Raw genomic sequence first — 23167 nt, forward strand, 5'->3', positions numbered from 1 at the left:
GAATTTAAAAATCAAAAACTCAAAATCTTTGTAAATTGTGATTTCGAAGAGAATGGACGAATCAATAAAATGCAGTAGGGGTGTTTTCTAATGTTCCTATTAGAATTGTTTGCATATTTTATAAAATAATGGTTTCTTAGATTGACAATAACATGTGAATTTGCCTTCGTATAAATATTGATAACTTGTATTATTTTAATCCGATTTAATCGCATGAAAGACATTACAATATTGTGTCACACCAATCTAACATACCCATAGCAACGGTTGTTTCTAGGCTCAACAACATTCAGTGTACAGCTCTTGAAGAACTTTGAACATTCCAACAAAATGGTAAGAGTTTTGAAGAAGTCCGAGCAAGAATTAAATAAATTTGACATTAGAAATGTAGACTTACACTGTATCCTTTACATTTCAAATTGTTGTCATTATCAAATTCATTATTTACTATCACAGATAAAGTCAAAGCTGAAAGAGCACTCAAAATTGTGTACTATCCAGTTTAAAAATCATGACTTCATATGTTCTTCAAAGCCTTATTCAAACTGGGGTAGAAAATGCATAAAACGCAAGGTCCAAGACTTCCTAACGTTGATTTCATTCTTTTGCATATTTGGCAACACAGCGTTGTCAGACCTGTCATGAATAAAATTTACTCGCAAGTCAATAACCTTATCACTGTTTGTCCACCATTACAGGACACCACAGATGTTCCCATAAAATTTCATGAGAAAATATCTGACAGCACAAAGAAAAAGTGATTGTTGTATGACATGAATAGTTCGTGTTGCAAATTCTTCGGTTGGTGTTGCAGATTCACAAATAAAGATATGGTCTTTAGTCTTTAGAAGTGTCAACTTGACACTATAATCTCTCTGTACTTTTGATCACTCTGGTAATTTTATGTCACTATTGTATAAAACTCATTATGCTTAAACTTGAGACCTTCCACTAGAATTGGCTATGTGAAAGATCTATATATACATGTATGTTGTTCAATGTGCTTATCATGTTGCAGGACACATTTTTATCATTCCTTTTCTGTTATGGTTCGAATTGTTATTCACACCAGTGCTGTATTTACACCTTTTATTCCTTCAAGTTTATGTTTTGTCAATGAACATGATGAAGTTATGTGATATAAATACATGTGGTGTCATTAGTGTCAATGTGATAGATTTCCCTGACCAGTGCTTGATGACAGGAGATGTTTACTCATTTTTAACTAATAAACTAGTCAATGATGCAAATGATTTTATTTATATTTACTTCTGTGTTACTACCAAAGTTGTAGCTGCATTGCTTGGTGGGTCTCTTTAGCAGACAATTATTTAAGCGTAAACAGTGAATACGACTGGTCAACTTTTGGAAGTTTTCCAAGTTGGCAACCATTATACATGGAACACAATGTTCAAGATTACCAAAAAGAAGTTTATTTATCCTTGAACAATGTTGTACATACATGTATAACAAATAAAGTTAGACCAAATAAAAATGTATGGCTGGTATCAGTTACCCGACTGACCCTTAAGTTTAAACCCCCCCACCCTAGATCTTTTTTTCAATTTGTAAAATAAATTTTGAACGATCCCATTTTGCAGAATGTGAATTTCATTAATTAATTTCACAGACTTTTGTCATTTGAATTTTCATTAGAAGTATCCACTACAGCTAAAAATGCAACAAATTCTTAATAGAATGCAACAAAATTAACTAAAAACGTAACATGTCTGCTTATTTTACAAACAAACATATAGAAAATGGCTAACTTCCAGTAGGAGCCTTGTTTAATACCAGAATTAGACTCCGTAAACACACATTTTTTTTCCAGATTTTGACAATAAAAAAAAATTAAAAATTGAACAAAAAAATGCTGACCTACATTTTGTACCAACCATATCTTTTTTGAGGATGTAACTGGAACCACACATATATTTTTATTTGGCCTAAGTTAGCATTTTATTACAACATAAAAAACTGTCTGAAACTAAACCTGGTCTTCATCAATATCTGCAAAGTTGTTCAAAAAATTAATTCATGTCAAGTTGTCTTTGTTTTAACCATATCATGCATATGGTGTAGTTTGGTTAATTATTTTTCCCATATGCCCTTTCATGTATGTTATTCTCTCATATTGCAACATGAAGATTTGATTAAAAAGTTAATTTTATCACGTCAACGACTTTATATTTGACAAAACTGTAGATAAATTTACAAGTTATTTGCATTGAAAATAATAATCATGTTGTCATATTGACCAATTTGTCCTACATTTTGTCCTAATAAAGAGGCAATCTGAATCATAAATTATCATAGTGATGTTTTTTTTTCTTTGTATTGAAAAAATTAAAAAGTCACAATTCAAACAAAGAATGTACTTTAGACATAATTATAACCTTTGTAGATTTGATTTGATGGCATCACTTTTAAACTTAGAGCAGTTAGGAGAACAGAAAAGAACTTGTACATCATGACTACAACCGTTTTGGTTTTAAAATTTAATATGAAAAATATTTTCAGTCTGAACCCTTTGGTGAAATGCTACAATTTTTCTTTGTCTATTTTTTTTTATTATTAATCAATTGTTAATATTCAGACAACTGTTCGGAGACTCACTGCCTCTGAGAGGGAACGGCAGTTACAGAACTACCGTCGGCATGAAGAAGTACGGGAAGACACCATCCGTCAGTTAGGTACCCAGAAGTTGTTAGAGGCTAATATGAGTAATGAAGAAAAACTCTCAGAGAAACGTTACATCAGACGAATGATGATGGAGCAGAAAGAGAGAGAAATGGAGGACACGATTCTTAAGGTTTGTGCTAAACTAAGTTTAATTAGTTTTTTCTTAGAATAACTTTCTAAAATATATTATCCTACACAAAAAAAAAGTATGTTTGAAAACATTTTTTTATTACACTTTTTATATTAGTTTTTTTTTTATTCACAGATATTATTCATTACATAAAAAATACATTTATAAAACTATTTTATGCACAGATATGTGATATGTCAAATCAACAGGTAATATTTACCATAAATATAAGGACTGACTAGTGGTAAAATTCAGAAGAAATCACAGACTATTATAAATTATTGTAATACTGTTCTAGAAAAATACCATAAAAAATGGAAGTTTTTTTACTTTAGTTTGTAAATTTACATCAGCTTCGAAGATGACAAAAATTACAATACATATAGGTTACTAGTAGTGAGGATTCATTATTATTCGTTGGATACCAAATTTCGTGGATTTCATAATAACGTGGGAACCATGAATTGCAATTTCCTACAGATTACAAATTTTCTAGAATGTAAGCAAATTTTGGCAAAACCACGAAATCAAATATCCACGAAAATGCAAGTTTTCCTCAATCCATGAAAATTGTTACCCACGAAAATAAATGTATCCACAGTATTTTATTTACATATATATATAGGCACAGAGAGACAGATTGATCAGAGAAGAACAGATGTTACAAGAAGAAAGATTGGCTCAGGAAATGGAGAAACATAAACTTGAAGGAATGAGAGATGAAAAAATGAGACAACAAATAAGAGAAACAAGGTACAGATAATTTACAGTGACCATAGCTGTCAATACTCCAGATGTCGACTAAAGTTTCTCTTTTTTATAATTTCCCATCTGGAATCTCTTACTCTGTGCTCTAGTTTTACTATTAGCATATTGTTACTAGATAAAAGAAGATGTGGTATGAGTGCCAATGAGACAACTCTCCATCCAAGTCACAATTTGTGAAAAGTAAACCATTATAAGTAAAAGTACGGCCTTCAATGCAGAGCCTTGGCTCACACCGGACAGCAAGCTATAAAGGGCCCCAAAAATGACTAGTGTAAAACCATTCAAACAGTAAAACCAACGATTAATCTATATAAAAAACGAGAAACATTTATGAACCACATCAACAAATGACAACCACTGAACAACAGGTTTCTGACTTACCTTTGCCAAGGAATATGTCATAATTTATGGTTATAACGATGAGAGATTATTTATTTAGATATATTTTTTCTTCATTTGAAATAGTCATTCATTGAAAGGACACACACAAAAAATATACAAATCTGTAAAAATGCTCACTTTTCATAAAGAAAAAATACTCTTTCAATTTACAGTAATTTAAAAAAAAAAAACAATTAACATTTTCAATGATTTTTATGAAATTATGCAAGCTACTAGGGCACAAGAAATACATGTTCGCATAAATTTAAAAAAAAAATCATAGAAGTAACTTTATACATTTTATCTGCTTCTGCACTATGATGTAATGTAAAACCATGAATTTTTTGTTTAGAATTTTGACTCTATCATTTTCATTCCAAAGAAATTTGCATTGCATGTTTAGTTTAATCAATTTTGATATATTTTTGCAGCCTTGAGCTTCGAGAGCTGGAATCCAAACTGAAGGCAGCTTACATGAACAAAGAAAGATCAGCTCAAATTGCTGAGAAGGAAGCACTGAAATTTGATAAGATGGTAACTATTCATTTAATGATGCAAGTTAAAAAAAAAATTTCAATCACTCATGCATGGATTTTAAAAAGATTTCGTCCTGGGTATTGGACTTTCCTAGTAATAGTACTAATACATAAAAAATAAATAAAATTTATACACTTACCATCGGAATAGTTTTCAACCATTTTTTACGATAAAGTACAACAATAATAGATAAACTCTGAATTTAGTAACTTCATTTGCATTGTACTATGTTTGACTCATTTTCTGTTCAACATTACATAATTATGTTTAGTATCCTATAGTAACGTCAACAATAGACAATTATGACGTCACATACAAGATACCATTTTTTTGTTCTTCAGGGGGTTCTAATTTTGTATACTTTGTCCTGATGACGCTGATCTAATCAGCGAAACATGTCGACAATAAAAGATGCAGTTTACTTAAGTGTTGTTGTCAATATAGCAGTATTTAATACATAAAAAATGATAGCCAAAATCGACAAAAATACATCACGGTACAACAGACCTCAACGACCACCAACATCCTACTCTTCTGGAGAAAAAAAACAGATATGCAAACAAAAACAAACAACTGACAATTTATGGTACAGATTGCAGTGAAATTATCTCCCCTTAATAATTTGAGGGATTATGATTTTCACATTGTTACTTGAATCAAGCATGACATTTTGAAATTGTCTGACCTTTGTAAAGTGAAGAATTTCTCCTATATCTAATTATAAGAGCAACAAAAAATGCATCTCAATCCACATTTTATCACCTACTTAGTCAGTTATATCAACTTATTCCTGAACAAATTAATTGCGATTAGAACCTGAAATTCATTGATAAGAGTACACTAAGATATAACCCATATGAATCATCTTTATTTATGCAGTGAATAAAATTCAGAAATGTTGGAAATGTTTTTTTTATGAAAACAGTTCTGTGGATAATTGTCACATTCTAGAACTCACATTTTAAATTCTGATGACTATTTATATGAAGAAATATCTTATCAGTGCATTTTAACTAATGTTAAATTTTATTATAGTCTATTGAACTACAATAAGATGATAAATGCACACAAAAATTGTTGAATTTAAAGTAATGATTTATGTTTTTTTATGTTACAATAAATGTTCATGTAATTTTTCACATGTTATTTCTTTTTTTTTAGAAACGAGATTCGGAGATTTCCCGACAGATGAAGGAAGAACATGAGAGAGCAGGTGAGGCTGAGAGACAGAGGGAAGTAGAAAGATACAAGGAGCAGATCCGATACCAACAGGAACTAGAGAGACAACTAGAGGAGCAGGAACACAAGAAACAACAGGCCTACGAGGAATTCCTCAAAGAGAAACTCATGATTGACGAAATTGTCAGGAAGATTTATGAGGAGGACCAAAGGTAAGTTCATACTTTACAATAAAAATCTCATTGAAAAATTCACTGTTTCAGAATCAAATGCATTTTATTGGTAATATTTTCAAAATCTTACACCAAAATGCAGTGATTGGCTAACAACATCTCCAATAATTGAAATTCAACCAATGATGTGACATAATTTTCATTGTGAAAACGTGAAACGAAGTCGTGCAGGACACGCGAAATTACAAGCGTTATTATTGCAATGATAAGTGGAATATGGGAATCTGATAAAACAATAAGCGGGATCCGGGATCTGAAACCTTCAATTAGACCCCACTGATGAGTCCGAGACTGATGCAACCATTACCGATTTGACACAAGGATATTTTTAAAAAATGGTTTAAAACTATTTCTTTGGCATTCTGGGTACAGCTGATTTCTGAAGTTTCTAAAGCCAATAAATACTATGACTTAAGACACAGTTGTGCATAATAAAATCATTTAAATGGTGAACAGGCAGGGAAGACATGAAATGTTCATGTCACAATATTTTCACACAAATCATGACATAATTTTTAATAAATAGATTACTGATTTGTTTTTATTAGTTTAGAATTTTATATGCAAAATATCTGACGTTACAAGTCAATAACTTCCTGCCAAACTGCAAACCTGAATAAACTGACCAACTGTCCAAACTGACCTTTTTCATAGTTCTAAAGCCAACCGGTTTATACAGATTTTACTGTATATATAAGGCAAGCTTGCAAATGAGACGACTGTTCAACAAACACAAAAAAGCAAGAAATTAAACCCCTTGATAAGTCACTGTTTGCAATGGCATTGACATTCAAGCGAATTTTTATCCTTTTCTTTTAAATTAGCATCTTGCTGTTGGATAAAATATTTAAAGTTAACATTTAACATTATAGAGAAAGAGAGCTTGCTATGGCCAAACAGAAAGCCACACAAGCCTACATAGAAGAGTTCAAGAATGCTAGGGAGGAATGGAAAATCAGAGAGAGACAGCGCATGGAAGAGGAGAATATTAAAATCCGGGAATTCGCCAGACTACAACAATTACGAGAAAATGAAAGAATGGAGAGTAAAAAAGCCAAAGAAGCATCCATGGCTCGTGTTCAAGAGGCTGTAAGTTAAGAATAGATTTAGAGATTCCATTTATTTTAAATCAGGGTGTTTTATGACTGTCCTACTCCAAAAAAAACCAATTACATGAGAATGGACAGTTAATAACTTTAAAGAGGCTCCCATCCTATAAACAACCTGAAATTAACCTGAACTTCATTTATTTTAAATTTGAGATATTTTTCAGAATCACTTAAAAAATTCTAAGTAAACTTTTTGTGAGATTTTCTACAGATAGTAATCATAAGCATAGTTTTGTATTATTCACAAGTTTCATTTAAGGAAACAGACTATGATATCAGTAAACAGCTTGTTTTCAGACCCTCAAGTTATTCAGTTGTATTTATAATTGTGTAAATATGTCACTTATTTTTAATTAATGAAATATGTTAACACTCATATTTCAGTTGGCACAAGATATTTCTAGAAAGGACGAAGAAAGGGAAGAGATGGAGAGAGTCCGAATGGAATTATACCAGGAAGAACAAGAAGAGAGAGAAAGACAAAAAGAAAGAGTAAGTCATATGATAAAGAGTTTCCTATAGGCAATGGTACCATGACATTGATGCCAACTACTGTGGATTCATTATTTTTCGTTGGATTTCGTGGGTACAGGTGAACACCGAATTTTAAAGTTCAACGAATTTCAAATTTTCCATTGACTTGTATGCAGACTTTGGCAAACCATGTAATTAAATGTCCACGAAAATGCAAGTTTCTTCAATCCACGAAAAAATTGGCACCTACGAAAAAAAATGAATTCACAGTATAACACATTTTCCTCATCTTTCCCCTAAAGGAGAAGGGTGCATTTTTTTTATATCCATTTTGAAGCTTTTTACCTGATGGTAGTTGTGTAATGCTCATTCAAGTGCTGGAAAGAATTAGATTATCAAATAGTTTAAAGTTTCTCAACATTAACTATAAAAGTTATGACAGTCAAGTGTGAAAAAAAGTTCAATGGACCTGCAAGCTAACTCAACATTTTACATCTTCACAAAAGTGGTAACTTGTAAATTATTTTCTTTTGGCTGATGTCTTGGAATATTCATACTAGTTTCTATTTCACAAGTTTGAATTTTAAGAAAGATTGTTCCCCCTTGGCTTGCATTAAAATTGACAACTTGAAATTTTTCATCACATATGTCTTTACAGAGTGATTTGCTATCTGGTCTGGAATTTTTTTTAATATTACCATAGTTTTGCTAAAGAATAATCACAGAAAAGAAATTCATAAACATTTTGCATAATTATCTAAAAATGGTTCTTGGTTGTAGGGATATTTTGAAAGTCCCTTCCTACCCTCCAACATACATTTTAATGGAATAGCCCTCATATGATTCGGAATATTAAATATCGGCATTCTTACACATTTTGATTTTTATACGACCGTAAAAAAAGTTTTAGTGAATGGATCTCTATGATATTTTACCATAAGGTTCAACACCACAAAAGGAAGGTTGGGATTGATTTTGGGGGTTATGGTACCAACAGTTAAGGAATTAGGGGCCAAAAAGGGGCCAAAAATAAGCATTTTTGTAACTTCCAGACAGTAACTTGTGTGTTAGTGTATGGATCTCTCTGACATTGTACCAGAAGGTTCCATATCACAAAGGGAATGCTGGGATTGATTTTGGGGGTAATTGCTTCAAAATTTTAGGAATTAGGGGCCAAAAAAGGTGCAAAAACAAGCATTTTTTTAGTTTCAGGACAATAACTTGTGTGTAAGTATATGGATCTTTCTGAAATTGTACTACAAGGTTCCATATCACAAAGGGAAAGCTGGAATTGAGTTTGGGGGTAATTGCCCAAAACGTTTAGGAATTAGGGGCAAAAAATAAGCATTTTTCTAGTTTCCAGACAATAACTGGTGTTCAAGTGTATGGATCTCTCTGAAATTGTACTGCAAGGTACCATACCACAAAGGGAAGGCTGGGATTGATTTTGGGGGTAATTGCTTCAAAATTTTAGGAATTAGGGGCCAAAAGGGGCAAAAAACAAGCATTTTTCTAGTTTCAGGACAATAACTTGTGTGTAAGTGTATGGATCTTTATGACATTGTACTACAAGGTTCCATATCACAAAGGGAAAGCTGGGTTTGAGTTTGGGGGTAATTGCCCCAAACGTTTAGGAATTTGGGGCCAAAAAGGGGCCAAAAAACAAGCATTTTTCTAGTTTCCAGACAATAACTTGTGTTCAAGTGTATGAATCTCTCTAAAATTGTACTGCAAGGTACCATACCAAAAAGGGAAGGCTGGGATTGAGTTTGGGGGTGATGAATCATAAGGGGGTTCAAAAAATTGGAGGGGGGGGGATTTTTTTTTTCCTTTTTTTTTCTTTAAAATTTTCCATTTTTAATTTGGTTATTTCTGATTTATATATAAAAGCAAATAATAATGATATGGATTGAATAGGTAAATTACAAATTTTAAGTTCTTAGACCACATTCATTCTGTGTCAGAAACCTATGCTGTGTCAAATATTTAATCACAATCCAAATTCAGAGCTGTATCAAGCTTGAATGTTGTGTCCATACTTGCCCCAACTGTTCAGGGTTCGACCTCTGCGGTCGTATCAAGCTTCGCCCAGCGGAGCTTTTTTTTTTTATATGTATTAAATGTTCTTTAATACTTTTATATATATTAAATGTTCTTTAATACTTTTATATATATTAAATGTTCTTTAATGCTTTTATTTATCGCTATTTTATGAAATTTTCCTTTGATCTTACTGACTGATAATTTCCTTTCTCAGCACAGTAGAGTGATATGAAAAATTATCGCTAGAAACTAAGGGCGCACATGTCATTGTCAATGAAATTAACAACATCGTGATAGGTAAAATAGCGATAAACAGATTATCATTGGTCATCTCAACTTGATTGCTTTTCTCACTATCGCCGTTCCGGCTCAAGCGAGAAAACAATCTCGATAATCTTTAAATATATTAAATGTTCTATAATACTTTTATATATATTAAATATTCTGTAATACTTTTATAGGAAGACATGGAGAAACGTATCAGGCAAAAGTTGGAGTTACAAGAAACACATGCCCAACAGATGCACTTCAAAAATCTGCGGAGGAAGGCAGAAGAAGATGAAGAAGAAGAATTTAGAAGACAGGTAAGTGTTGCTATGGTTTCAAAGATGACATCCTTACAAAGCAATCGAAAGTCGGTAGTACTCTCCTTGCACACAGGCTTCTTCCACCAATAAAAACTCACCACCATGAAATATCACAATAGTGTTGAAACTGGCATTAAATACCAATCAATCAATCAATCCTTACAAACCCGGGATTCAGTGATTTCAGTTTATTTATTTTATTTGTTTAATATTTTAAGTAACAAAGTAAAAGTTTTATTCTTTGATATAAAAATTATGCATATTTTTTTAATTCTAATCAGAAATTATTAAATCTTTTTTCTTAAGTGTCAGATTTTTTTATGTTGAAGTCTTGACAATTTTTATAGAAGATTCTTATCGTCATGTACTCAAACATAACACTTCCTCAAATCACTTGTTTTAAAGTAAATCAGTCCTTATTTTCAAAGTGTTTCACCAACATGCATGAGTCTATTTAAAACAGAATTTTTAATGATTTATTCAATTACTTCACTTATTTATTCATCAAACCCTAATATAAAAAATTTCTTGAAGAAAATGTGTTACAATATTCACAGTTTAACATGAGTTGATTGATTTAAACAGAAAAAAAAATGACTTTATTGTGCAATTATTTCTATGAAGGGTCCATAGGTGGCCTCTTTGCATGGAAGAAATTCAGTCACTATCTGACATGTCCTCTTTTTTTCTTGTGACAGACAAAATATCTTACAGTACCTGTGACTTCATTTCAGACCAATCACTTTATACTTGACTTTTACATTTTGTTTAAGTGTTCATTTTGTTCTGAACCATAATATGCATGAAGTATTTGCAACTGGACATTAATCAAAGAAAATCTATCCTCAATTTGTCAGCCATCAGATCTTGATCATCTGAGTCAACATTAGGTCAGTACTTTGCTTATTCTTTTCAGATGTTGGCCAAATTTGCAGAGGATGATCGCATAGAACAGATGAATGCTAACAAACGTAGAATGAAACAGCTGGAACACAAGAGAGCAGTTGAGGACTTAATTGATAGAAGACGAGACCAGTTTGCTGCCGATCGTGAACGTGAGGTAGCAGAGAGACGTGAAGAGGAGAGAATGGAAGGCTTTAGAAGACAGATCATTGAAGAAGAGAGACAGAAATTGTTAAAGGAACATGCAATGAGGCTATTAGGTTATCTACCAAAGGTAAATTACTAAATATCATACACAACAAGGAGAAAAGACAGTAAACACAGGGTTGTTCTGTCATAATTAACTTCTGCTGGTGTTGAGTGTTTTTCTGGGGAACAGAGTGATTGCAGGTGATTTGAAGGGATTGATAACTTTTGGTTTTACTGTAAATTCAGAAATTATTGTGAGTTTTTATGCTACTGCCGCAGTGGATGGGGCATTAAGTGTTACCCTTGTCTATCTGTCCATCCATACATAAGTATTAGCACAAAACACCTATTAAGTTTGAATTTGGGTGACGTCACTTTTATCGTTCTAAGAGTAATGCCCCTTTAAGAATTGAAAAATTTGCTGAATTTTTTGTTTCCATTATCTAACTTAAGTTTGCCTAACCAAATGGTATGTTACTTGTACACAATGCTTATTACTACAAAACTCAGATCATGTTCGAATTTGGTAGGCGTCACTTTTACAGTTCTTTAGTTATGTACCTTTATAATGTTATATGCCAGGGGGCATCATCTGTATTCTCCATTTATTTATAAATGCAAATAAATTTCATAATGTGACTGGATGGGTATTGCAACAATAAGAACTGGCATTCTGATATCTGATACATTTATCTGTATGCTGATTTCCTTAAATCATAATAAATCTTGCATTTTGTTCATTCTTCAAAAATCACAAAAATAAATGCAGCCAATTGGGTCAACATCTTTAATTGTTTTTCCATAGGCGGTAATGGTAACGTTTTTTCCTGTAGCTCAGTCCATATCGTAAACTTGGATATGTATGATAGCTCGTTTTGAAGCTGTGACATTTTCACATATGTGGTTAAATTTTCGGGGTACGAAGTGAGATTACTTTTTCTGTAAATTAGCATACCCCGAACATCCTTTCGTGATGCGGCTCCTCGTGGTAAAAAATCCCTTTTTTAACGCAATAAGTTCTTTGAAAATTTAATAATTTGAACACATTTAATAGCTCCATAGTTTTTACACATTTAATCTATGTTCCTCTACTTTGATAATCACCACAAATGGTTAAGCTCAGCCATTTGTAAAAAATAGAAACATGTCCAATATCACTACACAGAGATTTTTTGTTTACACACAACTTTTGAGTTCATCATTTCGAGGTGCATTAGGGATATTGACCCAATTAATAACATCTGTATGCTCAATCTGAAATCTTCCATATTTTTTTTACTTCAGTCAATTTTTGATATGTACAACTACTACATTGTCAAGTTTTGGTTCAATTCAAAAGTAAGGTGGTACATAACACTACAGGGAGATAACTCTGTAAATATCAGCTTAACGTTTTAATCACGTTCTATTGTTAAGGGAATATTAAGCTTCTGAATGATCAAAATTAGTGTTTGTCAAACTGCTATATATCCAATGAAATTTTTCAGATAAAGTGTGTGGTTCATGTTTTTTTAATTTTTATATATTTGTCCAAGGGTCAAAGTAAATATTTTGTCAAAATTTATTGAAAATTAAATGAGCCAAATTAATTTTAGTCAAGGTGTTTGGTACCACCTTAAAGATGGTTTTGTTGTTGGTATTTAAAATCAATTTCATTGACCGTGGCTATATCATGGCAGCCAGATTTTAATGGAAAAGGAAACCAGAGTATCAAAAGAGAACCACTGACCTTTGGCAGGAAAAAAACTGGAGATTTTTTTTTAATAAAATATGATTGAGACAAACTGTACAAAATCAGTATAATTTCTCTTGAAAAGTTAATTGACATTTTATTCATACATTTTTATTTTGCAGGGAGTGATACGAGACGAAGGAGATTTAAACATGTTAGGAGGAGATTTTAAAGAAGCATATAAAGCCAGACAAATAGATCCATTTGATGATGAGGCCTGGGACCAACGGCGATGAATACTGCTATTAAATTAGTTAACATTCAGTCCATAAAACCTTTATTTATTGTATGATGTATACTTCAAACTTTTGTGAAGAAGAAAAAAGTATATCTTGTTTGTTTAAGAAGTCTCGATAGTTGAATTATTACGAAAGAGTCTGTTTCATTATCTCAAAATAGTTCCTCAAATAAATAAAAGTTGGCCAGACCTCTTCACTTTATTTGCAGAGGTTTAATTTCAGTTCAATTATAATCTTTATAATTCAACCCTTTGAACTCTTCTATTTTAAGATGAGGAACACTGCCTTTACTGTTCAATTTATTATAAACAGCCAATTTCACTATTTCTGGCATTTCAGGATAATTATAAGTACATTTTATTAAGCCAAACAAAAGTTTCAGCTGTCAAGCTTGTTATTTTTTTATCTTTCAAAAGAAAATAAGTTTGTATTTTGAATATCTCAAACAGCTGATTTTTAAAACATATTAATTAATCAAAAGGATGAGGAGCTTAATTATCACTTATAGTTCTAGAATGTCTTTAAAGCTTTTGATCAGCAAAGATTGTAAAGTATTTAAATTTTATTGAAAAGATTAATACATATTGAAGCTATTAGATATTTAATGGCTCAATTTGAATATAGTTTAAAAAATAGTTTAGTTCAATTATAGAAGTAAAAGTTATCAAAAGAATAAATGATTATTACTTTTCTACAAAACTTTGGTCCAGGAATAAGCTTTACAGGGCCCAGTAGCCAATGCTACTAAAAATTTGGCTGGACCCTTAACTTTTTGCAGAATATTCCATAAGGTCAATACAAAATTTTTGCATTTTATCAGTTCGGCCTTGAAGTGAAATTTTAAATCTTATTTTCAGGATTTTGGCAGTATTACAATACATTATAACATACAGTGTATGTCAAATGATTCCAAGTGCTTGTCAAAATGGAAGGACAATGTCTTCAAAAATCTGTGTTATTAATTCTATATCTTTTTTTTTAAAGATGTAATGAATGGAAGGATGTGTGATTGTGTAGGTGTGTGTGTGTGTATGACTGTACTATGAGAATAGATAGAGTTAAGAAGACCAAATCATGTGTGAAATAGGTTGAACAGGTGTGAGGGAGAACTACTCATGAATATTCAAGACAATTATGACTGCTTGAATTCATATTGTTCTTAATATTTGATGAATATTTATACATATCTGTTTTTATAGGTCATTTTACAATTGTAAATAATTATTAAACTGAAAGTGAAAACCTGAGATTTGTTTAATGTTATTAAATAAAACTGTTATCAGCAAAACAAGATCTACAAAAAAGACACTATGACCAAAACCAGGAGTTACTGCCCATAAATGACGATTTAAGACTATTGTTGTCAAGCCTTTGACTTCTGTCGCAGAAAGTTCAACTTAGAGATAGTGATCCAAGACCTGGATGCTTCATACTTTATATATGGATGCCTTATGTTATGAAGTTTCTGTCTTTCATATGTCCATTGTCCTTGACCTCATTTTCATGGTTAAATGACTACTTAAAAAAAAAGTTTTTGTAATGTTAATTTCTCTCTTAGTTATCATTTCATGGATCAGTGAACATAGTAAAGTTTTGGTGTTCAAGTCCATATCTCAGATACTATAGGCAACTATATTTGGTGTATAGAATGAATGTACGGTGTACATGTCCAACTGACAGGTGTCATCCGACCTGACCTCATTTTCATGGTTCAGTGATTTAGGTTGTTACTTGACCTCATTTTCATAGTTTAGTGATTTAGGTTAAGTTTTTATACGACCGCAAAAAAATTTTGCAGTCGTATATTGGTATATGACCTTGGCGCATTGTCGCCGTCGTCCGAAGACACATTGGTTTTCGCACTATAACTTTAGTTTTAGTGAATGGATCTCCATGAAATTTTACCATGAGGTTCAGTACCACAAAAGAAAGGTTGGGATTGATTTTGGGGGTTATGGTACCAACAGTTAAGGAATTAGGGGCCAAAAATAAGCATTTTTCTAGTTTCCAGACAATAACTTGTGGAATGGTGTATGGATCTCTCTGAATTTATACCACGAGTTTCCATACCACAAAGGGATGGTTAGGATTTGCTTTGGGGGGTTATGGCTCAAACCGTTTAGGAATTAGGGGCAAAAAAGGGATAAAAACAAGGGTGTCCTGGTTAATGGACAAATACTTTAGTACAAAACATAATTTAAAGCAGTGTAAGGGAGGTAAATCCAATACATCATTTGAATTACCTCCCTTACACTGCTTTTAAATTATGTATAAAGTAATGGTTAATAAACAATTAAGACGATTTAAAAGCAGTGAAAGGGAGGTAATCCAAATACATCGTTTTGATTACCTCCCTTACACTGCTTTTAAATTATGACAGTAAACATAGTTGTTGTTCTGTCATAATTAACTTCTGCTGGTGTTGAGTGTTTTCCTGGGGAACAGAGAGATTGCAGGTGATTTGAAGGGATTGATAACTTTTGGATTTACTGTAAATTCAGAAATTATTGTGAGTTTTTATGCTACTGCCGCAGCGGAGGGGGCATTAAGTGTTACCCTTGTCTATCTGTCCATCCGTACATAAGTATTAGCACAAAACACCTATCAAGTTTGAATTTGGGTGACGTCACTTTTATCGTTCTAAGAGTAATGCCTCTTTAAGAATGGAAAAATTGCGGAATTTTTTGTTTCTGTTATCTTACAAGTTTGCCTAACCAAATGGTATGAAACTTGTACACAATGCTTATTACCACAAAACTCAGATCATGTTCGAATTTGGTAGGCGTCACTTTTACAGTTCTTTAGTTATGTATCTTTATAATGTTATATGCCAGGGGGGCATCATCTGTATTCTCCAATATATTTATTAATGCAAATAAATTTCATAATGTGACTGGATGGGTATTGCAACAATAAGAACTGGCATCACTGATATCTGATACATTAATCTGTATGCTGATTTTCTGAAATCACAATAAATCTTGCATTTTGTCCATTCTTCAAAAATCACAAAAATAAATGCAGCCAATTGGGTCAACATCTTTAATTGTTTTTCCATAGGCGGTAATGGTAACGTTTTTTCCTGTAGCTCAGTCCATATCGTAAACTTGGATATGTATGATAGCTCGTTTTGAAGCTGTGACATTTTCACATATGTGGTTAAATTTTCGGGATACGAAGTGAGATTACTTTTTCTGTAAATTAGCATACCCCGAACATCCTTTCGTGATGCGGCTCCTCGTGGTAAAAATCCCTTTTTTAACGCAATAAGTTCTTTGAAAATTTAATAATTTGAACACATTTAATAGCTCCATAGTTTTTACACATTTAATCTATGTTCCTCTACTTTGATAATCACCACAAATGGTTAAGCTCAGCCATTTGTAAAAAATAGAAACATGTCCAATATCACTACACAGAGATTTTTTGTTTACACACAACTTTTGAGTTCATCATTTCGAGGTGCATTAGGGATATTGACCCAATTAATAACATCTGTATGCTCAATCTGAAATCTTCCATATTTTTTTTACTTCAGTCAATTTTTGATATGTACAACTACTACATTGTCAAGTTTTGGTTCAATTCAAAAGTAAGGTGGTACATAACACTACAGGGAGATAACTCTGTAAATATCAGCTTAACGTTTTAATCACGTTCTATTGTTAAGGGAATATTAAGCTTCTGAATGATCAAAATAAGTGTTTGTCAAACTGCTATATATCCAATGAAATTTTTCAGATAAAGTGTGTGGTTCATGTTTTTTTTAATTTTTGTATATTTGTCCAAGGGTCAAAGTTAATATTTTGTCAAAATTTATTGAAAATTAAATGAGCCAAATTAATTTTAGTCAAGGTGTTTGGTACCACCTTAAAGATGGTTTTGTTGTTGGTATTTAAAATCAATTTCATTGACCGTGGCTATATCATGGCAGCCAGATTTTAATGGAAAAGGAAACCAGAGTATCAAAAGAGAACCACTGACCTTTGGCAGGAAAAAAACTGGAGTTTTTTTTTTTAATAAAATATGATTGAGACAAACTGTACAAAATCAGTATAATTTCTCTTGAAAAGTTAATTGACATTTTATTCATACATTTTTATTTTGCAGGGAGTGATACGAGACGAAGGAGATTTAAACATGTTAGGAGGAGATTTTAAAGAAGCATATAAAGCCAGACAAATAGATCCATTTGATGATGAGGCCTGGGACCAACGGCGATGAATACTGCTATTAAATTAGTTAACATTCAGTCCATAAAACCTTTATTTATTGTATGATGTATACTTCAAACTTTTGTGAAGAAGAAAAAAGTATATCTTGTTTGTTTAAGAAGTCTCGATAGTTGAATTATTACGAAAGAGTCTGTTTCATTATCTCAAAATAGTTCCTCAAATAAATAAAAGTTGGCCAGACCTCTTCACTTTATTTGCAGAGGTTTAATTTCAGTTCAATTATAATCTTTATAATTCAACCCTTTGAACTCTTCTATTTTAAGATGAGGAACACTGCCTTTACTGTTCAATTTATTATAAACAGCCAATTTCACTATATCTGGCATTTCAGGATAATTATAAGTACATTTTATTAAGCCAAACAAAAGTTTCAGCTGTCAAGCTTGTTATTTTTTTATCTTTCAAAAGAAAATAAGTTTGTATTTTGAATATCTCAAACAGCTGATTTTTAAAACATATTAATTAATCAAAAGGATGAGGAGCTTAATTATCACTTATAGTTCTAGAATGTCTTTAAAGCTTTTGATCAGCAAAGATTGTAAAGTATTTAAATTTTATTGAAAAGATTAATACATATTGAAGCTATTAGATATTTAATGGCTCAATTTTAATATAGTTTAAAAAATAGTTTAGTTCAATTATAGAAGTAAAAGTTATCAAAAGAATAAATGATTATTACTTTTCTACAAAACTTTGGCCCAGGAATAAGCTTTACAGGGCCCAGTTGCCAATGCTACTAAAAATTTGGAAGGACCCTTAACTTTTTGCAGAATATTCCATAAGGTCAATACAAAATTTTTGCATTTTATCAGTTCGGCCTTGAAGTGAAATTTTAAATCTTATTTTCAGGATTTTGGCAGTATTACAATACATTATAACATACAGTGTATGTCAAATGATTCCAAGTGCTTGTCAAAATGGAAGGACAATGTCTTCAAAAATCTGTGTTATTAATTCTATATCTTTTTTTTTAAAGATGTAATGAATGGAAGGATGTGTGATTGTGTAGGTGTGTGTGTGTGTATGACTGTACTATGAGAATAGATAGAGTTAAGAAGACCAAATCATGTGTGAAATAGGTTGAACAGGTGTGAGGGAGAACTACTCATGAATATTCAAGACAATTATGACTGCTTGAATTCATATTGTTCTTAATATTTGATGAATATTTATACATATCTGTTTTTATAGGTCATTTTACAATTGTAAATAATTATTAAACTGAAAGTGAAAACCTGAGATTTGTTTAATGTTATTAAATAAAACTGTTATCAGCAAAACAAGATCTACAAAAAAGACACTATGACCAAAACCAGGAGTTACTGCCCATAAATGACGATTTAAGACTATTGTTGTCAAGCCTTTGACTTCTGTCGCAGAAAGTTCAACTTAGAGATAGTGATCCAAGACCTGGATGCTTCATACTTTATATATGGATGCCTTATGTTATGAAGTTTCTGTCTTTCATATGTCCATTGTCCTTGACCTCATTTTCATGGTTCAATGACTACTTAAAAAAAAAGTTTTTGTAATGTTAATTTCTCTCTTAGTTATCATTTCATGGATCAGTGAACATAGTAAAGTTTTGGTGTTCAAGTCCATATCTCAGATACTATAGGCAACTATATTTGGTGTATAGAATGAATGTACGGTGTACATGTCCAACTGACAGGTGTCATCCGACCTGACCTCATTTTCATGGTTCAGTGATTTAGGTTGTTACTTGACCTCATTTTCATAGTTTAGTGATTTAGGTTAAGTTTTTATACGACCGCAAAAAATTTTTGCAGTCGTATATTGGTATATGACCTTGGCGCATTGTCGCCGTCGTCCGAAGACACATTGGTTTTCGCATTATAACTTTAGTTTTAGTGAATGGATCTCCATGAAATTTTACCATGAGGTTCAATACCACAAAAGAAAGGTTGGGATTGATTTTGGGGGTTATGGTACCAACAGTTAAGGAATTAGGGGCCAAAAATAAGCATTTTTCTAGTTTCCAGACAATAACTTGTGGAATGGTGTATGGATCTCTCTGAATTTATACCACGAGTTTCCATACCACAAAGGGATGGTTAGGATTTGCTTTGGGGGGTTATGGCTCAAACCGTTTAGGAATTAGGGGCAAAAAAGGGATAAAAACAAGGGTGTCCTGGTTAATGGACAAATACTTTAGTACAAAACATAATTTAAAGCAGTGTAAGGGAGGTAAATCCAATACATCATTTGAATTACCTCCCTTACACTGCTTTTAAATTATGTATAAAGTAATGGTTAATGAACAATTAAGACGATTTAAAAGCAGTGTAAGGGAGGTAATCCAAATACATCGTTTTGATTACCTCCCTTACACTGCTTTTAAATTATGTTTAAAGAAATGCATATTTATAAAGGAAGACCAGTAAAAATACCTTCAAATGCTGCATCTTTTTTTTTTTTACAAAAAAATCCATATGAAAGATTTGACACCATATTTTAAATTCTATTATAAAATAGATTAAGTTAGCGCTATGGTAAATTTAAATGGGTAATTATGGTTGCAAACTCCATTGGAAAATTTGAATTGAGATTATGACCATATTTTGAGGGAAAGCATTTTTTGGGGGGTAAAAAGAAATTGTAGGGGGTCAATTTTTTCTCATTTCAGATTTCAGAAATTAAAAAGAAAAATTCTTCAAATACTATTTTTTTTGCAAAAAAAAGTGTATGTGTTGTTGGGGGGAAGGGGTTAATATGCAACAGCATAGTGTATTGCATAAAAGCAAAAAAAAAGTGGGGGTAAATTTTTTATTTTTTTTTGTTGGGGGAGGGGGGTCAATTCGCAACAGCAAAGTGTATTGCACAAAAGCAAAAAATTGAATATAAATTCAAATCATATAACCAATTCTTATTTCTTTGACTACAGTTATTCTGTGTCAGAAAGCTTTTATGTGTCAAATATTTAATTACAATCCAAATTCAGACCTGTATTAAGCGCAAATATTGCGTCCATTTTTGCCCCAACTGTTCAGGGTTGGACCTCTGCGGTCGTATCCAGCTGCGCTTGGCAAAGCAATTTATTGTGATTTGGTCTTTTTCTCTTTATTTCTAATACTATATGCAATAGGTCATTTATATTTGGTGTAATATTTTACGATGTATATGTCTGTCTGGCAGATTTTATTTGACCTTGACCTCATTTCCACAATTCATTGCTCAGTGTTAAGTTCTTATATTTTGGTCTTTTATTTCTTAAACTATAAGCAATATGTTAATTAAATATAGTGTATGGAATGATTGTAAGGTATATATTTGTCTGTCTGGCAGGTATCATCTTGACCTCATTTTCATGGTTCATTGGTCAATGTTAAGTTTTTCCTGGTTAAGAATTTTTCTTAGATACTTGAGCAGTATGTCAATTATATTTAATGCATAGATTTGATTGTAAGGTGTATATGTCTGTCTAACATGGTTCATCTGACCTTGACCTCATTTTCATGGTTCATTAGTCAATGTTAAGTTATCCTGGTAAAATTCGTTTCTGAGAAACTATAAGCAATAGGTCAATTATGTTTGATGTAAGGAATGATTATTAGGTGTACATGTATTTCTGGTTTTGTTTATCTGACCTTAACCTCATTTTTTTGGATCATGTTAAGTTGATGTGATACTTGTAGTAAAGCTTTTTAGACTTTCAACATAAAATCAATGGTCAGTAAAGCAGGTGTGACATTTCAGCATGTGCACTCATGTTTTGAGTTATTGCTTATTATTTCAAAAGTCATTGTAGATAATGTTGAAACTGTAAACAGAAATAATAACCAGGAAAACAAGATCTACAAACAAGAATGTGTCCATAGTACACTGATGTTCCACTCGCACTATCATTTTCTATATTCAATGGACCGTGAAATTGGAGTCAAAAAACTAATTTGGCATTAAAATTAGAAAGATCAGATCGTAGGGAACAAGTGTACTAAGTTTCAAGTTGATTGTAAATTAATTCAACTTCATCAAAAACTAACTTCACCCAAAACTTTAACCTGAAGCTGCACAGACCGAAAAACATAATGCCCCTAGGTGGGCCATAAAAAAGCCAAAACAACTGAAACAATTGGACGCTTGCAGGCATCTTAAGGAGTAATAGCATTAAACCACTATAATTTGTTTAATTCATTTTCTCTTCCATTGTACACTTTTCAAAGATTTTCTCCTAAAAAAGTACCCAACCAATTTCACCCAAACTAAGTGTGAGTGATCCTAATCAGATAATTAGTTAAAAAGAAGCCAAAGATACCAGAGGGACGTTCAAAATCAAAAGTCGAAAACAAACGGATAACACCATGGCTAAAAAAAAAAAAAAAAAAACAACAGACAAACAAACAAAAGTACACAAAACACAACGTAGAAAACTAAAGACTGAGCAACACGTACCCCACCAAAAACTGGGGGTGATCTCAGGTGCTCCGGAAGGGTAAACAGATCCTGCTCCACCTGTGACAGCCGTCGTGTTGCTCAAACCCCGTAATAAGTCTTAATTCGGTAGGTCACATTCGGGAAAAGATCCGACATTAAGAAGATATCCGCTATCATCTGTGAAACGGATATTTCATAACGGTCAACCAACTCATGATGGCGTCTGTAAAACTGACTTACGAAGGGATGATTTCAACTTCACAATTTGGAACTTTTGGTTTAATAGCTTCCTTGTGAGCATCAAACCTCTTTCAAGGAAATCATGATAGGAAATACTGTAAGCGTAATTTCATTCCACCTTGTTTTCATTCCGGGTAATTGTTTTTCACTAGAGAATATTGGATGTAAATAGTGTGAAAGCGTCAATCTTGATATCGTTGTTTTGTTTATATTCGACCGGTTTATTGTTTACATAAATTTATAGGTTAAGATTACAATAATTTTCAAGGAATCAGTTTAATTAAAAGATATTGACATAGAAGATATGATTTTATCTCCAAGTCGACCAAAACGCAAATGCACAGAAAAACTTCGTCAATCTAGGACAATCTAGTATACATGAATATTACAATTAGTGACAATTTAAAAGCATAATGATTTGATAGATTTGCATAGAAAAATTATTTAAATTTGATTTGTAAATAAAGCATTATTGTGTTATCATGTGTTCCAAATGAGTTCTAAAACACTTCACCAATGTATTGATCTAAAACACTAGTGTAATAAATCCCGGTTCAAACTATATAGCTAACTAGTGCAATCATTCCAGGTTCAATTTCACTAGTGTTATCATCATGCATTCCTGGTACAAAAGCACTAGTGCAATTATTCCTGGTTCAAAACACTTGTGTGAACAATCCTTGGTTGAAAAACACTAGTTTACTTCGTTCATTTTTTTAAACATAAATCAACTATGCAAGTTTTAGTTAATTCAAATACCACCGAAAAAATACCAAGCCCCATTTTTAATAAATTTCCCCTTCAAAAAACTCTCTTTAGAATCTTATAATGAGTGGTGGATATTTTACACTGGACCCGGATTAAAAAACCTAGTGAATTTTTGCTGCTGGATAAAACGCACCAGGAATTTCCATCCTCCGAATAAAGTACACAGGCGGAATCCAACCACTGTTACACTACAAGCCCTGGAATATCGTATCAAATCAGAGAAATATACTCTGTATGCAGGTGCTGCTGGAATGTTGCTACCTAGAAAAAGAAATTTCGCAATATGGAACCTGAAAGCATCTCTTTCGTCGTTGTTAAAGTTGTTATCATTAAATGGTGTTAT

The 23167-nt window shown here is 32.1% G+C and overlaps 3 protein-coding genes across 5 annotated transcripts in view; all 3 read left to right on the forward strand.

Annotated features, from left to right (window-relative positions):
- The window catches only part of LOC127721268 (zinc finger protein 227-like), a 171121-nt gene extending 161821 nt beyond the window's left edge, over nt 1-9300 (forward strand). Inside the window, exon 3 of the transcript XR_007991097.1 lies at nt 8435-9300. The gene's annotated coding sequence lies outside the window, so the exon portion shown is untranslated. The remainder of the gene's footprint in view (nt 1-8434) is intronic.
- The window catches only part of LOC127721256 (centrosomal protein of 78 kDa-like), a 137417-nt gene extending 117589 nt beyond the window's left edge, over nt 1-19828 (forward strand). The window contains exon 16 of one of the 2 annotated variants that reach the window (XR_007991096.1): nt 19568-19828. The gene's annotated coding sequence lies outside the window, so the exon portion shown is untranslated. Of the gene's footprint in view, nt 1-15340; nt 15481-19567 lie in introns of those variants that run through there. The other variant, XR_007991095.1, reaches the window with a different exon arrangement.
- Nucleotides 233-17883, forward strand: LOC127721265 (meiosis-specific nuclear structural protein 1-like). Of its 2 annotated transcripts, none has more exons than XM_052227942.1 (10): nt 233-333; nt 2597-2812; nt 3438-3565; nt 4393-4495; nt 5660-5889; nt 6783-6999; nt 7404-7511; nt 9998-10120; nt 11040-11300; nt 17297-17883. In XM_052227942.1, exons 1-10 carry the CDS (start codon nt 331-333, stop codon nt 17408-17410), a joined length of 1503 nt encoding a protein of 500 aa, XP_052083902.1. In that variant the 5' UTR covers nt 233-330; the 3' UTR covers nt 17411-17883. The 2 variants fall into 2 exon arrangements, with proteins under 2 accessions (XP_052083902.1, XP_052083901.1); XM_052227941.1 differs by lacking the exon at nt 17297-17883 and adding an exon at nt 13070-14433.
- Nucleotides 19829-23167: the final 3339 nt, after the last annotated feature.

This window comes from Mytilus californianus, unplaced genomic scaffold (genome assembly GCF_021869535.1).
Source record: "Mytilus californianus isolate M0D057914Y unplaced genomic scaffold, xbMytCali1.0.p SCAF_12, whole genome shotgun sequence".
Classification (NCBI taxonomy): Eukaryota; Metazoa; Mollusca; class Bivalvia; order Mytilida; family Mytilidae; genus Mytilus; species Mytilus californianus.